This window comes from Dysidea avara, chromosome 9, assembly GCF_963678975.1.
Source record: "Dysidea avara chromosome 9, odDysAvar1.4, whole genome shotgun sequence".
Lineage (NCBI taxonomy): Eukaryota > Metazoa > Porifera > Demospongiae > Dictyoceratida > Dysideidae > Dysidea > Dysidea avara.
The window spans coordinates 10909404-10925798 of record NC_089280.1 but is presented as its reverse complement, the minus strand read 5'-3'; the positions used below and the strand labels follow the sequence as shown (position 1 = coordinate 10925798).

Here is a 16395-nt window from a genome sequence, read left to right as displayed (position 1 = left end):
CCCCCACCCCTTCCTGGCCCCCCTGACAGTGTCTCCTATATCCTCCTATAATAGAAGAAGGAAGAAGTGTGAGTATTCAAACCATACAGACCCTTTTCCTCCCTATCAAATGACAAAAAGAAATACAGTGGTTTGGCCATGCAAGATAAGGATGCTACAGTCCACTAAGTGCCTCAAATAGTTTCATGGCATCTAAATATGCTTCTTCAAGGAACTAGTATTGATACAGAAAATTACCACTTTGGTATGGTTTCCTGGTTTGAAGAAGAATTTAAGACAACCATTAATTGAAGACAATTAGAATAGCACAGAATTAAGGCAGAGGAACCACAAAAGGCACATTCCACCCATGAGTTGGTTGTTGTGGTATAAGATGGTGACTGCACTGCTTTGTCTGGCCTCTAGCCTTGCGACTGTAATCAGGCAGTGAGGCAGAGCAAATTATGGGTTAACGATTTTTGAAAGAAAGAAAAAAAAACTATATCAGACACCTTTAGGTGCTTTCTTGTTTTTGTAATGCTATATTTGATGTTCAGAGTAATTTTCATCTGTATGATACTTCTGTGATGATGCTTAGATGTGGCATTTTAGCAGCGTGCATCACTTTAGGAGGAACCCTACTAAACACTACTAGCTATGGTAGTCATTACTACTTTACTGTCAGTACTTCCACACTGTTTGATATAGCAACCAGTATAAAATGCTAGTGACTAAAATGAAGATACCATGTCAGCAGAAATTTGGAGAGTAGAATATTTGCATTGCCTTAATAACTTACAATGCGTGTCTAAGTGGATTGGTAGCCACAAGATAACATTGCCCAGGCAACACATGCACACATACTGTTAACAATAAATATAAACAGATGCATGTGCACATTAGATACAAATAATTAGATGCATCATCTGTTAATATCACTTGTAGAAACTTGTAAATGCACACACATCAAACATGGAAAATATACTGGTCCTTATAATTCCTGGTAGTAATTAACAGGAGCATGTTCAGATTACTACCTAACTACTAAAGCACTCCTTCATTAGTTTCATATCCTTTTAAATCAAATATGTAAGTATTCTTAAAGCGTGCATGTGCAGGGGTGTAATTTGGGGGGTTCTGGAAACCCCATTTAAAATTTCAACTTGTGGGTGTGCAGTCAAAACTCCAGCCTATCTTGCAGCACAATGAATTTAAAACAGGGCAGAGAAGTATAGTTTATACAAAACTACAATTGATTTCTCAAAAGTGGATAGAGGGGGAACAAGGGTAGCTGTGTACTGAAACTATAGTTTACCGTAAGATTGAGATCCTAAATTATACCTTAGAAATAGTTGAAAATTCTAATTGTTTCAAACATTCCCATAAGGGTGATTTTCCAAAATTTGGTCACATATATAAAACTATTACATACAAGTACACGAAAAAATTTGGAATACAGTAGGGATATAACACGTCTTATTATTTAACTGTATTTTAGTATTGTTCACTACCCCTGTGCACTTGTTTCAGTACTTTTTATCAATGTACTGTCGTCCCTACTCTAGTTGAAAATTCCAAATTTTTTCGTGTACTTGTTTGTTAACTTTTTTTGTAAATAATTTTATTATAGCTAGTGACCCCACGCATACCGCATCTGAAAAGGCACCGCGTGCCCCAGCTATATTAATTATTGTGTGAAAAGTGAAGTTACCATTACACTTCGTTGTCAGCTATGTTCAACCCGTTATACAGCATTTTAGGTTAGTTCCTCATATAAAAGTCACGAAATACGTAGGATAAGTATTTATAAATACAAAGAGATTGTATTGTTGATGCCTCTTGTGTTCTAATAGTTCTGCTGGTTCTAGTACTTCTAATGGTTCTGTCGGTTCCAGTGGTTCTCGTGGTTCTGATGGTTCTACTGGTTCTGTAGTTCCCGTGGTTCTCATGGTTCTGTTAGTTCCAGTGGTTCTGATGGTTCTTGTGGTTCTGTTGGTTCCAGTGGTTCTCGTGGTTCTGCTGGTTCTAATGGTTCTGCTGGTTCTAATGGTTCTGCTGGTTCTCACGGTTCTGCTGGTTCTAGTGGTTCTGCTGGTTTCAATGGTTCTACTGGTTCTTCTGGTTCCAGTGGTTCTGCTGGTTCTCGTGGTTCTGTTGGTTCTAATGGTTCTGCTGGTTCTAGTAGTTCTAATGGTTCTGCTGGTTCCAGTGGTTCTGCTGGTTCTTGTGGTTCTAATGGTTCTGCTGGCTCTAATGGATCTGTAGTTCCCGTGGATCTCATGGTTCTGCTGGTTCTAGTGGTTCTGCTAGTTCCAGTGGTTCTGCTGGTTCTGCTGGTTCTCACGGTTCTGCTGGTTGTAGTGGTTCTGCTGGTTTCAATGGTTCTGCTGGTTCTAGTAGTTCTAATGGGTCTTCTGGTTCTACTGGTTCCAGTGGTTCTGCTGGTTCTCGTGGTTCTGTTGGTTCTCGTGGTTCTAATAGTTCTGCTGGTTCTAGTAGTTCTAATGGTTCTGTTGGTTCCAGTGGTTCTAATGGTTCTGCTGGCTCTAATGGATCTGTAGTTCCCGTGGTTCTGATGGTTCTAGTGGTTCTGCTGGTTCCAGTGGTTCTGCTAGTTCTCGTGGTTCTAATGGTTCTGCTGGTTCTCACGGTTCTGCTGGTTCTAGTGGTTCTGCTGGTTTCAATGGTTCTGCTGGTTCTAGTGGTTCTAATGGTTCTTCTGGTTCTACTGGTTCCAGTGGTTCTGCTGGTTCCAGTGGTTCTGCTGGTTCTCGTGGTTCTAATGGTTCTGCTGGTTCTAGTAGTTCTAATGGTTCTGCTGGTTCCAGTGGTTCTGCTGGTTCTCGTGGTTCTAATGGTTCTGCTGGCTCTAATGGATCTGTAGTTCCCGTGGTTCTCATGGTTCTGCTGGTTCTAGTGGTTCTGCTGGTTCCAGTGGTTCTGCTGGTTCTCGTGGTTCTAATGGTTCTGCTGGTTTCAATGGTTCTGCTGGTTCTAGTGGTTCTAATGGTTCTTCTGGTTCTAATGGTTCTGCTGGCTCTAATGGATCTGTAGTTCCCGTGGTTCTCATGGTTCTGCTGGTTCTAGTGGTTCTGCTGGTTCCAGTGGTTCTGCTGGTTCCAGTGGTTCTGCTGGTTTCAATGGTTCTGCTGGTTCTAGTGGTTCTAATGGTTCTTCTGGTTCTACTGGTTCTACTGGTTCCAGTGGTTCTGCTGGTTCTCGTGGTTCTGTGGGTTCTCGTGGTTCTAATGGTTCTGCTGGTTCTAGTAGTTCTAATGGTTCTGCTGGTTCTGCTGGTTCTCGTGGTTCTGCTGGCTCTAATGGATCTGTAGTTCCCGTGGTTCTCATGGTTCTGCTAGTTCTAGTGGTTCTGCTGGTTCCAGTGGTTCTGCTGGTTCTAATGTTTCTAATGGTTCTGCTGGTTTTTGTGGTTCTGCTGGTTCTAGTGGTTCTGCTGGTTTCAATGGTTCGCCTGGCTCTAGTAGTTCTAATGGTTCTTCTGATTCTACTGGTTCCAGTGGTTCAGCTGGTTCTCGTGGTTCTAATGGTTCTGCTGGTTCCAGTGGTTCTGCTGGTTCTCGTGGTTCTAATGGTTCTGTAATTCCCATGGTTATGCTGGCTCTAGTGGTTCTGCTGGTTCTAGTGGTTCTGCTGGTTCTAATAGTACTACTGGTTCTGCTGGTTCTAATAGTACTACTGGTTCTGCTGGTTCTAATAGTACTACTGGTTCTGCTGGTTCCAGTGGTTCTGCTGGTTCTTGTGGTTCTCATGGTTCTAGTGGTTCCAATGGTTCTGCTGGTTCCAATGGTTCTGCTAGTTCCAGTGGTTCTACTGGTTCTTGTGGTTCACATGGTTCTAGTGGTTCCAATGGTTCTGCTGGTTCCAATGGTTCTGCTGGTTCTATATAGTGGTTCTGCTGGTTCTGCTAGTTCCAATGGTTCTCATGGTTCTGGGTAGTGTCTAATCACTGGACTGGACTACTGGACTGGAACACTGGAATGGACTACTGGACTGACATTTTTTTGGTTTTTAATACTCTTGGGTGACCTGTGACAACATTTCAGCACTGAGTGGTTAATATGATCCTAAAAAGGTGCTGTCAAATTGGTTCAATCAAATGTCTACTCTACAGTATAGCAGATACTGACATGTAGGTATTCCCAAAAATGTTTCTCTCACTCTTAGGCACAATTGATTATTATGATATAACTTTATATAACATGATGTATATTGTGTGAATTGGTGACTAGTCTGTGTAATGGGGTACATTTAATTTACCTACTTTTAAAACTTGTACATACTGTGTGCTATGACCATGCTATTTTCTACTCCTATTAACAGCTATGTAAATGGCATTGTAATACAATTAATAAAATGCAGACATTTCATTCCAGTAATGAAATATAACCAGTTATGCGATGGGATCAAGTTTGTGTGTTCACACGCACACCATATGTTATAGAAAATTGCATCACAATAATGAAGTGTGCCTAACAGTGAGAGAAACATTTTTAGGTATACCTATACATGTCAGTGTATCTGCTATACAGTAGAGTGGATACTGTCAAGCAGTGATTAGAATGCATTTAATTGAACCCATTTGGCTTATCACAGCTACATTTTAGGATTAAAGTAGCATAAATATACACCACTCAGTGATGAAATGTTGTCACATGCACAGTGACCCCACCTTAAATATGCATGAAACCAAAAATGTCAGTCCAGTAGTCCATTCCATTATTCCAGTCCAATAGTCCAGTCCAGTGATTAGACACTACCTATGTACTTGTAGCTGACAATAGGCTGTTCGTTAAAGAATAAAAGATGGAGGTTGTAAAGGGCCATGCAGTTAGAACTGATGGGCTCAGAATGCAGCTAATAGTATCTCCAGTTGCGTTAGCACCCATTTCTTCCTTTTGAGAACTAACTGTTTTAGCATAGTTGTCAGACATGTCATTCTTGCTGCATTAATGTGACATCATTATTTAATTATATCCCATTTTTACAACTTGGTGATGCTAGAGTAACCAGATTCTGCCTTTTTGTGAAGGGGTGGGCACTACCAGACTACTTGTACCCCAGGATTCCATCGGATCAACTGTCGCAGCCATGACCTTGACGATGTATCACTTGTGAGTTTTTTTATTTTTGATTACAGGTCGTGCTTATAAGTATATGTTTATTCTGTGGTGTATAATTGAGCAAGGCCACTAACCCCCCTTCCCCCCCATTTCACAATATGTTTACATGGTATCCTATCCTTGTATGCTACAATGTATGTATCTTTTCTATGGCAATTTGTTCAGAGTACCCTAGTTGAAAGGTGACATGAATGGATAGTATACGCATGCTAATGTATTCCTGGGTACTTTTAGCAAGTACAATGCCACGTATCACTATATTATTATTATACTCCCTTGTGTGGGAGAGTATATAGTAATTGTCTTGTGTGCAGTTAGATGGTTATTCTCTCACTCCTCTTAATACTTTTGGTGAGATGCTTGTATCTAGCTGTTTCTTTCCCAAGTTGAATTGTCTGTTCCTCAGTACCCTCTACAGAAAATTAAGGAATATCTTTTTAGCAAAGGTTAGTCTAATTTATGGACAAAAATGTAGGCCCATGATTTTCCAACTTCTCTTCTGTGCATGCTATCGTTTCACTACACTCACGGTCCATTAACTATTGTCATAATGAACACAATGGACCCCCAAGTCTGTATTTGTAAGGTTTAGCTGCTATTCAGCTGTGAAGGTGCAAACTAATAGCTATCTCCATGCGTACGTGATGATCACCCAATAATATTTCTTTTTGCAATAGCATTCACGAAAACCTCATGGAGATGCAATGTGGTCTTGGCTGCCCTTCCATAATAAATACATTGAAACTACGTATTTAAAATTTAAAACATAGGATGGATTCCTTCTGAATTAGTTTCTTCAAGCAGATGAGAGTATAGTGTAATTAGTAAAGCTCCACATTCTTGTCTACCATTTTAGGGGATAGAATGGTTGACTGCTATTATTGGGGGATATCGTTTGCTAAGAAACAGAGAGTTGGCCAATTTTCTTTGTAGTGAGTTAGGTGCAGAAATACTACAAACTTATGAAAGGTGAAAAATACAGTGTAGTGCTGATCTGGTATGATAGAACAATTGGGCTTGATTGCATGATTGGAAAATGTGTAGGGATACATTCTTTAATATTGTTGTCACAGCCACTCTATTACTAGTTATTGCATTGCACTAAGTTAGCCATGCAAGTAAAACTTGGGCAACTTATCCCATGTACGCATTAATGTTGAACATGTGTATTCAGGCCAAAGTTTACAGTGTATATATCCACTTTCTATCATACAGTATGGTAGTGCTGTGATCATTGAGATGTGGGGTTTTTTGGCCCAAAGTATCACCCAAAATCCAGTTTCGCAATACCTTTCTGGCACCTTGGTAGTATTGGTTAGGTATTACCAAGCCCAAAAGTATATTCAATACTACAAATTAAAAAATATATATATTAAGTGGAAGTTTCTTTTGACTAACTGCCTGCCTGCTTGCCTGCCTGATGCCTTCAGACAAGCATAACTCGATAACAGCTAAGATGAGTTGATGAGTCTTTCACTCAATTCAGCCTGACAGGTGTCTTTTGGTATATACAATGCACATGTCATGGACTTATATTTACCTTTATCCTCCTTTGTGTCCCTTTTCTTTTTGCCGACAGTCCACGGTGTTTATTCTAGTGCTAAAACAATTATTCAGTTATTTAACTAATTGGTCAGCACGACACCATTTAATTCATGAGACACTATAGGAATATTTTTTTTAAACAATTTGTACGCTGTGATCAGATGGATAAAGCCAGTCTTTAAACTATAGATTTGACATATTTATGTGTTTTGCTGTTAAATTCTATTTTAGAAGAAATAGAAATAGTTCTCAGGCTTTACCTTGCTCCGTAGCAAAGGTTTCAGTACTTATTGAACAATAATACATGATTAAAGAATAATCGAATATTCCGTTGTTTTACAACTATTCGAATAGTAAAATTTGCTATTCATTTCAGCACTAGTCTATTTGCGGTATCGCGTGTGTTATATAGGAATGACTAATCCACAATCTACTATTCTTTCAGATGTATCTGTTTCCCAGTGGTCAACATTGAGTTTGCTTGATTGCTGTTTAGGAACAATTCCTATTGGTTTCACCTGGGTTGTTGAAGCTCGGAACGGACTAACAAGTTTTCCATTTCTTTTTGTTGAAGTATTGTGGGAATGTATAATCACGGTCAGGAGAGCATAAGCAAGGAGTACTCCTATTTTATTTCAATTAAAGTAGTTTCCAAGATGTTGGTGCAGTCGTTCATTTTGATTTGCTCCTCCTCCTGGAGGAATATCGTACAAACATCCCACCTGAATATGTTTCTTTAGTCTTTGGAGTGCAGAACCAGCAGAACCATTAGAACTGCAAGAACCAGCAGAACCACTGGAACCAGCAGAACCATGGGAACCAGAACCAGTAGAACCATGAGAACCAGCAGAACCACTGGAACCAACAGAACTATTAGAACCACTAGAACCATTAGAACCAGCAGAACCATGAGAACCAGCAGAACCAGTAGAACTAGTAGAACCAGCAGAACTACTGGTACCAACAGAACCATTATAACCAGGAGAACCAGCAGAACCATGAGAACCACAGGAACTACAGAACCATTAGAACCAGCAGAACCATTAGAACAAGGAGAACCAGCAGAACCACTGGAACCAGCAGAACCATTAGAACTACTAGAACCAGCAAAACCATGAGAACCTGGAACCATTAGAACCACTAGAACCAGGAGAACCATTGAAACCAGCAGAACCACTAGAACCAGCAGAACCATGAGAACCAGCAGAACCAGTAGAACTAGTAGAACCAGCAGAACTACTGGTACCAACAGAACCATTATAACCAGGAGAACCAGCAGAACCATGAGAACCACAGGAACTACAGAACCATTAGAACCAGCAGAACCATTAGAACAAGGAGAACCAGCAGAACCACTGGAACCAGCAGAACCATTAGAACTACTAGAACCAGCAGAACCATGAGAACCTGGAACCATTAGAACCACTAGAACCAGGAGAACCATTGAAACCAGCAGAACCACTAGAACCAGCAGAACCATGAGAACCAGCAGAACCATGAGAACCAGCAGAACCATTAGAACCAGCAGAACCACTGGAACCAGCAGAACCACTAGAACAAGTAGAAGCATGAGAACCACGGGAACTACAGAACCAGTAGAACCATTAGAACCACGAGAACCAGCAGAACCACTGGAACCAGCAGAACCATTAGAACTACTAGAACCAGCAGAACCATGAGAACCACAGGAACTACAGAACCATTAGAACCAGCAGAACCATGAGAACCAGCAGAACCACTGGAACCAGTGGAACCACTAGAACCAGCAGAACCAGGAGAACCATTAAAACCAGCAGAACCACTAGAACCAGCAGAACCATGAGAACCAGCAGAACCATTAGAACCAGCAGAACCACTGGAACCAGCAGAACCACTAGAACCAGTAGAAGCATGAGAACTACGGGAACTACAGAACCATTAGAACCACGAGAACCAGCAGAACCACTGGAACCAGCAGAACCATTAGAACCACTAGAACCAGTAGAAGCATAAGAACCACGGGAACTACAGAACCATTAGAACCACTGGAACCAGCAGAACCATGAGAACCATGGGAACTACAGAACCAGCAGAACCACTGGAACCAGTAGAACCATTAGAACCACTAGAACCAGGAGAACCATTGAAACCAGCAGAACCAGTAGAACCAGCAGAACCATGAGAACCAGCAGAACCATTAGAACCAGCAGAATCACTGGAACCAGCAGAACCACTAGAACCAGCAGAACTAGTAGAACCATGAGAACCACGGGAACTACAGAACCAGTAGAACCATTAGAACCAGCAGAACCACTGGAACCAGCAGAACCATGAGAACCACAGGAACTACAGAACCAGTAGAACCATGAGAACCAGCAGAACCACTGGAACCAGCAGAACCATTAGAACCAGCATAACCACTGGAACCAGCAGAACCACTAGAACCAGTAGAAGCATGAGAACCACCGGAACTGCAGAACCAGTAGAACCATTAGAACCACGAGAACCAGCAGAACCACTGGAACCAGCAGAACCATTAGAACTACTAGAACCAGCAGAACCACTGGAACCAGCAGAACCATTAGAACTACTAGAACCAGCAGAACCATGAGAACCACAGGAACTACAGAATCATTAGAACCAGCAGAACCATGAGAACCAGCAGAACCACTGAAACCAGCGGAACCACTAGAACCAGCAGAACCATGAGAACCAGCAGAACCATTAGAACCACTAGAACCAGTAGAAGCATGAGAACCATGGGAACTACAGAACCATTAGAACCACTGGAACCAGCAGAACCATGAGAACCACGGGAACTACAGAACCAGCAGAACCACTGGAACCAGTAGAACCATTAGAACCACTAGAACCAGGAGAACCATTGAAACCAGCAGAACCATTAGAACCAGCAGAACCACTGGAACCAGCAGAACCACTAGAACCAGTAGAACTAGTAGAACCACGGAACTACAGAACCAGTAGAACCATTAGAACCAGCAGAACCACTGGAACCAGCAGAACCATGAGAACCACAGGAACTACAGAACCAGTAGAACCACAAGAACCAGTAGAACCACTGGAACAAGCAGAACCATTAGAACTAGCAGAACCATTAGAACCAGCAGAACCACTGGAACCAGCAGAACCATGAGAACCACGGGAACTACAGAACCAGCAGAACCATTGGAACCACTAGAACCATGAGAACCACAAGATCCAGCAGAACTACTGGAACCAGCAGAACCAGCAGTAACATTAGAACCAGCAGAACTACTAGAACCAGCAGAACCACTAGAACCAGCAGAATCATGAGAACCATGGGAACTACAGAACCAGTAGAACCACGAGAACCAGCAGAACCACTGGAACCAGCAGAACCATTAGAACTACTAGAACCAGCAGAACCATTAGAACATAAAAGGCATCAACAATATGATTTCTTTGTATTTATAAATACTTATCCTACGTATTTCGTGACTTTTATATGAGGAACTAACCGCATTTTAATCAAGAACTTGTTGAAAGCATTTCGGGTCGATCTGAAAGCTTGTTTGGGTTTAGTTTTACCTCACCAATACTGCCTCATCGTTGTAAGGGAAAATTGAGGCTGATATTTGGGTGATATTATTTTGTGGGCCACGTCTACTCCTTTGTGGTCCCTACTATACAGTTACTATCGTACTGTATGATAAGCCATACTCTACCTTTTACACATTCGTTAGCTATAACTTTGTTAACAATGATGTTACCAAATAAGCTATGCTTTCTTTGTACCTGTCATAGGTTAGCTATACAGTACACATTGATCATTGTAGTGGGAATATGGTGGAACACAAGAAGTAATTGTTGCACATAAGCAGTGTTGGGCAAGTTACTTTGTAAAAGTAACTAGTTACATATTACATATTACTTGCAACTGAACTATTTAGTTACAGTTACATATTACCCATAAAATAAAGTAACTATAATAATATTACATATTATATTACTTTGTGTCCACAGCCTTAAGCTGTCACGTGTGAAACTACCACTTTATCACGTGACATGATTGCGTTGTTGGACAATGTGCAAATCTTGGCTATAAGTAAGAAGCTGGTGAATAAGCTTCATTCAGTAAGCTTTGTTACTTCGTTGTGGCTAGGCATTACTCAGAGGATAACTAACGAGATTAGTAACTTCGTTACTTGTACTAATAATATTACGTAATATTAGACTCGTTACAGTAACTATATTACTTAGGTAGCGCATTACTTTTGTAAGTAACTAACTTGAGTTATATTACCCGTTTTTATAGCGTATTTTGTTATATTACTTAGCTACCACAAAAGTAATAATATTATTTTTATTTTATTTATTATTTTTAAATTACAAATTAATGACATAAGATAAAACAGTACATAATAAACAAAAACAAATTATCTTACATATGGGCCTCAGCGACCTGCACAGCAATCGGTGCCTCAGCAATGGGACAGCGCAAACTGGACCTGGCACCGCGAATGCACATAATTGCAGACCTCAACAAAGAGAAGCTCAATTTACATCTCAGCCATCCCATCACTATTCCATAGGAAAGACTGTGCTTTGCACTCAAAAGGTTGGCCAATCTCTTATAAAACTGAGTAGCAGCATCACCCATTCCACCAGTAGTAGTAAAAATTAAGGGAGTAAATGAGGCATTCTCTACTTCATGAACCCGTTGTTGGTATTCATGTCTCTTTTCCTTGTCATAACTTCGGTATGCAGAGTGTAGGGGTTGATTTGAGGGTGCACTAGGGTTAAAAATTCTGACATCAAAGTATGACCTCTCAAATCGTCCTCCCCAAAAACCATTAGCTGCAATGTCAAGCCTTGCGTTATCATCACGATTAGCTGTTCTGTATTGAAGGGTCTCACCAGAAAGAGGCTGAAGGTGGGGTTCAGTGACAACATTGTTACAGACCTCGGAAAGTAAATTGGCAGTTAGATCACGCACTTCATTATGTCTCAGAGAAGGAAACCCACCCTTTGGGCAAGACAGAGAATGCTCTATATTACGTAACGCATTACTTACTTATGTAACGCGTTACTCCCAACACTGCACATAAGGACGATGCTGCTGGAGCGACTGACAATTGACAAGGAATTGTGACAAAACATAATATGCAGGGTTTCTATGAGATTATGCACTTAATACATTATTATTCATGCATTGAATTAGAAGTTTACACTTAATAGTGTTAACAGCTTTAGATAGTTATTTGACTATTCCAATCATGTATGTATATGGTTTTGCTGACTTGTGTAGACAATAGTATTTTAAAGCACATGCAAGGATACATAAAGAAGTGTTAATACTGTAATAGCGAAGAATGTGTTAGTCGCAAAGAAATGCGTTTAGAAACGCAAGCAGTTAAACCTAGCTGCTAAACAACAAACACACTAATACTATTATACTAAACAAGATGTCTTACGCGTGTATCTTGTCGATGACGTACGATAGATCCTGTATAAACCAAACGTCAAATCACAAACGTATTCTAAAAGTTTGGTGCGATAACACATGTATTCACAATAATTATGGAAGCCCTACTGATATGGAAGCCCTACTGATATGGAAGCCCTACTGCTGAGCAATGGCCACGATAAAGAAGGATCAAAGGAAAATCAGTAAGCAATAGCGCATACATTGTAGGATATTTAAAATACTATAAGTTTCATCTCCATGAAATTCGAAGCATTTCCGCCAAAGAAGTAAGGCTGTAGCTGTAGCCAATTTTCCGCTACGCTTGACTGAACGCATCAGGCAGGCAGGCAGGCAGTAGAAAATTTGCAAAAATAATATTTTTTTTAAAATTTCGTAGCACCTAATCGAAAATGCTTCTGGTCGTTCTGAAGGCATGTTTGGGCTTGGTTATACCTGACCAATACTGTCAAGTGGCCGTGAAGGGTTTGCAAAGATGATTTTGGCTTGATCTATCTTCGTAGACCACGCCCACATCTTTGTCGTCCCTACCATACAGTACTATCGTACTGTATGATACCAGGAAGCTGCAGAAAAATCAAACACAACAACATTTCTTTATAACCAATCGCTAAATTCTTTTCCCATTTTTCCTTCTTGTGTTGTCTTTGGTCATAACACAGGAAGAGCTTTAGAGTAGTTGAAGAATGTCTACTATTATTAACCACAGGCACTACCACTACAAAAACCTGCACATTTACGCCTGTTAACTTTATAATCTTCTACTTACTTTTAACAATGCTAAAATCATACTGCTTATTTTCAGCTACCCCAAGAACATCTCGTATTAGTGAGGCATTAAATTTCTTGTTGGATACATCATCAAAACTATAAGCAGCTTTACTGAAAGAATTTTAAATACGGTAACTATGGAATTCCTTGTTAAATAGTTTCATTCCACATTTTCCTCATCTGTTAACTTATGATACACATCCCTTACTTATGCCTAAATAAAATCATATCCATGTTAGTCACTTTTCATGTTGCACATACAACCAAGAGTTTATGATGAAGAGGAGAGCGTCTAACTCAGCATTGGATCATTAAAAATGAGCCTAACAAATTCAAAGTGGTAATTGGCTACAGTTTTACTATATTCATTTGAAAGAAGCCTTGTTATGAAGCGGGTGTCAAAGGGCTTTAAAAGTAAAAACACACTTGGCTTCTTTGAAATGAATATAGCTAGTAAAACTGCAGTCAAATAGAGCTCATTATTTATGCCACTATGAACTTGCTGGGCTGGCTCATTTTCGATGAACCAATGCTGAGTTAGACACTCTCAACCGAGTCTCTTGATACAACTTACACTGAGTTCTCGACTCACCACAGCAACTTGTTGTTGTTGTTATTGTTATTATCTACTTTACCAGTTAGGCACTGGAGGGTGTACACAACTTGTGGAGAAGTTCCATCATTAGACTGATGATTAGTAGCTTACAACGATTTCAACGTGTTCTCTAGTCTGGCAGAGGAAGCAACTCGTCACTGTATGCCAATTCAGTGTTGCACAGTCAACAAATAGCTTTCTTTCGATTGATAACTCCATCGTGAGTCCTGCTAAACTTGAAATGTTTCCATACTGGGCTTTTTCCTTTCTTGTTCTTCGGACGTAGATAATAACAACAACATTTCCCTACTTAGGTGGCCTCCCCAAAGTTGGCTCCGAGCGTGGCACTTGGCCGGAATCTGGGTGGCCTGCGGATCAAGTCACGATGGGGCTGGCTTTTTTTCACCCCTTCTAGGTATTTGTCCCGTTTCACTTTAGGATATTTAGCTCAAAGATTTTTGCTTAGACTCCTAGGCTATGGGTAAACACCTCGAACAGGCTCTGCCTTCTGTGTACACCCTCCAGTGCCTAACTGGTAAAGTAGATAATAACAATAAGGCCAATGAAACTTGATTACCAGTTTCTCGCTCAGATTTTTGAAAATTTGATGCGGGCGGGCGGTTATTATTCATTATTCATTATTTTCCAAAAGGCACAACACACATCCCAAACATGAAGATTTCTGCCAAAAAAGTGAGTCTACATTGATTACTCCTGCATTAAATAGCTAAAATACGTTACTAATCCATATAACAAGTGATTTTTCCATAAGAGTATAGCTCATTGCTCCATTAGAGTAAAAGTGACTGCTCTATTAGAGTATTTCAATCTGAAATACCAATAATGAAATTCCATGCGGGTGTATCAAAAGCATGCGGGCGATGACGCGAAACTGCTAATCAAATTTCATTGGCCTAATAATAACGACACCTTGCACCTGCCTACTCGAGCGTACCAACCCCACGGGGGAATCTCACCCCAACGAACAGTGACACCAATGACTATCATGTTCAGATGACTGATGAAAATGCCGCATCTAGTACTCTTGGAGCAAGGTTAATTAGGTGTTCATTATTGTTTATTCTTTTCAGTATTGGATTTAACATTATGTGTATCCCGTGTAGTAATGTGAGACGAGATACCAAGGGTGGGGTCTATTCTACGGAACGGAACGAAATGATGGACTAAACTACGGAACGGAATGCTTTCTCAAATTGAAGCTTGCAGCTTGCCATTGCTGTACAAGTTATCGGTGGCACTTCCAGCAGGCACCCGAAAAAAGATAAAACGATTTTAAGGATCGATTGTGGGTTCTTGTTGGTTGTCATTAGTAACAAAGTAATAATTGTGGGTTCATCTTCGGATGTATCAAGTAGGGAACTTAATGCATGACTTGTTTTTACTATGTGAGTTGTTTTTGCTTACTTCAGTTCAATTATTAGCTTTATAGTGCAATGTTACAGGTGTACATGGTTGTACAACAATAAAAGTGGGTTCGTATACAATTGCATTAAAGGTAATCTGGTAAGTACCAAATCCCATAACTTAAATTAAGTACTTATCATTACTTATATAATCACAATTAGCTGCTAAGTGTATCAAAGTTAGGTGGCTTGGGATGTTTGGAGCAGATGCTACAAGGACATGTAAAATGGAAACTATGCTGGTTGTATGGATCGAAGTTTCTCATAAAATGCTGCCATAGGATTTTGACTTTAAAGTGTACAGTATGGGGACCAGCCTTTCTATTAGGCATAAATATGTAGCTACACTACAAAGGAAACAAGTATGGTGACAAGGTGAATCAACGATCAGTCTAAGCAGAATCTGAAGGAATTTTGTGCAGTGTGTGAGGCCGGAGCAAACATTCAGATACCTCAAGGACGCTATATTGTGTGAACATCAATGATTAACAGAGTAGTGGACTAATGCCAGATATCTCAGCCTGAGTAGTGAGTTGAATCCAGGATGGGGTCTATTTTACAGAATGGAATGCTTTCTGGATCAAAACTTACAGCTTGGCTAGCCGCTATCATTGCTGAAATTGCATTTTATCAGTGGAGCCTCTAGGAAATGGAGTAGGATAGTAATAAAATATTAATAGCTGTCTCATGCAGTGATTGTTCTACTATCAAGCAGGTCTCTTCAATTCATTTATTGCATGACCAATGCAAGTTTTGCTACTACAACACAATACCCGAATGGATGTCAGTTGTTTCTGCTGATCAAATAGTTTAGAAGACCACTCAATTTCTTCAGTTTCAGAGCATAATATCTACAGAGAAATTAACTAGAAAGTTACTGGTGACAGGAAAAGGCCAGGTAATCATGACTTTATTCAGTCTAATAAACAGAATATATGGTTGATTGAGTGAGGTATCACTTTCAGAATGTTCAGATGACCAGTGATGAGATGCATGGATTCATTGAATTTTTGTTGCAGTTGGAGACATTAAATATCCAAAAGCAAACTGACTGTATAATATTAATTCACTTTTATATTTTCTCAATTTTGAGCCTGTATACAAATAATTAAATTTTTCTTAGTCAATAGAAATCCTAGAATAAGATGGGAGGATCTTTGTTTACCTATACTGTACAACTTCAAAGGAAAATGAAGAAAACATACAAACAAATCAAAATTAGTACAACTACAATAAGGTGAATTACAAATTTAAATAATATGAATTAGAGCCTTTAGATAATTATTGTTCCAAAGCAAAATTGTAGATGGAAAAAACAAAGACTGGTGAGATCTTGGTTAATTAACGGCAGTGGTTGGAGATTAAAAGCTTCTTGTTCTTGAATATGTTGCAAAGTGGAGGTACAAATCAAAATGGGATATCAATTTCATTATGAAAAGTTTGTATGCATAAATAATCTAGCATTACTGTATTCATTTGTCCTCCACTTAAATA

At 39.8% G+C, this 16395-nt stretch overlaps 2 protein-coding genes across 2 annotated transcripts; both read right to left on the bottom strand.

Moving 5' to 3' along the window:
* Positions 1 to 3323: 3323 nt before the first annotated feature.
* LOC136267474 (thrombospondin-related anonymous protein-like) lies at positions 3324 to 3749 on the bottom strand. Its single transcript, XM_066062639.1, has one exon. The coding sequence runs from the start codon at positions 3747 to 3749 to the stop codon at positions 3324 to 3326; it is 426 nt and encodes a 141-aa protein (XP_065918711.1).
* On the bottom strand, positions 3746 to 10149 carry LOC136267473 (collagen alpha-2(I) chain-like). Its single transcript, XM_066062638.1, has 10 exons — positions 10145 to 10149; positions 9794 to 9971; positions 9415 to 9614; positions 9076 to 9267; positions 8674 to 8859; positions 8308 to 8571; positions 8073 to 8249; positions 7788 to 7964; positions 7532 to 7679; positions 3746 to 3901 (listed from the first exon to the last, which is right to left on the bottom strand). Exons 1-10 carry the CDS (start codon positions 10147 to 10149, stop codon positions 3746 to 3748), a joined length of 1683 nt encoding a protein of 560 aa, XP_065918710.1.
* Positions 10150 to 16395: the final 6246 nt, after the last annotated feature.

What these genes read in the sequence shown, in the direction of transcription:
- LOC136267474 (XM_066062639.1), bottom strand. Translation starts at nt 3,749, where the DNA reads ATGAGAACCACAAGAACCAGCAGAACCACTGGAACCAGCAGAACCAGT.
- LOC136267473 (XM_066062638.1), bottom strand. An exon ending in TAGTTCCCGTGGTTCTCATG is followed by an intron (nt 9,615 to 9,793) that starts GTTCTGCTGGTT and finishes CTGGTTCTGTAG; the next exon opens with TTCCGTGGTTCTACTAGTTC. An exon ending in CCAGTGGTTCTAATGGTTCT is followed by an intron (nt 8,572 to 8,673) that starts GTAGTTCCCGTG and finishes ATGGTTCTGTAG; the next exon opens with TTCCCGTAGTTCTCATGCTT.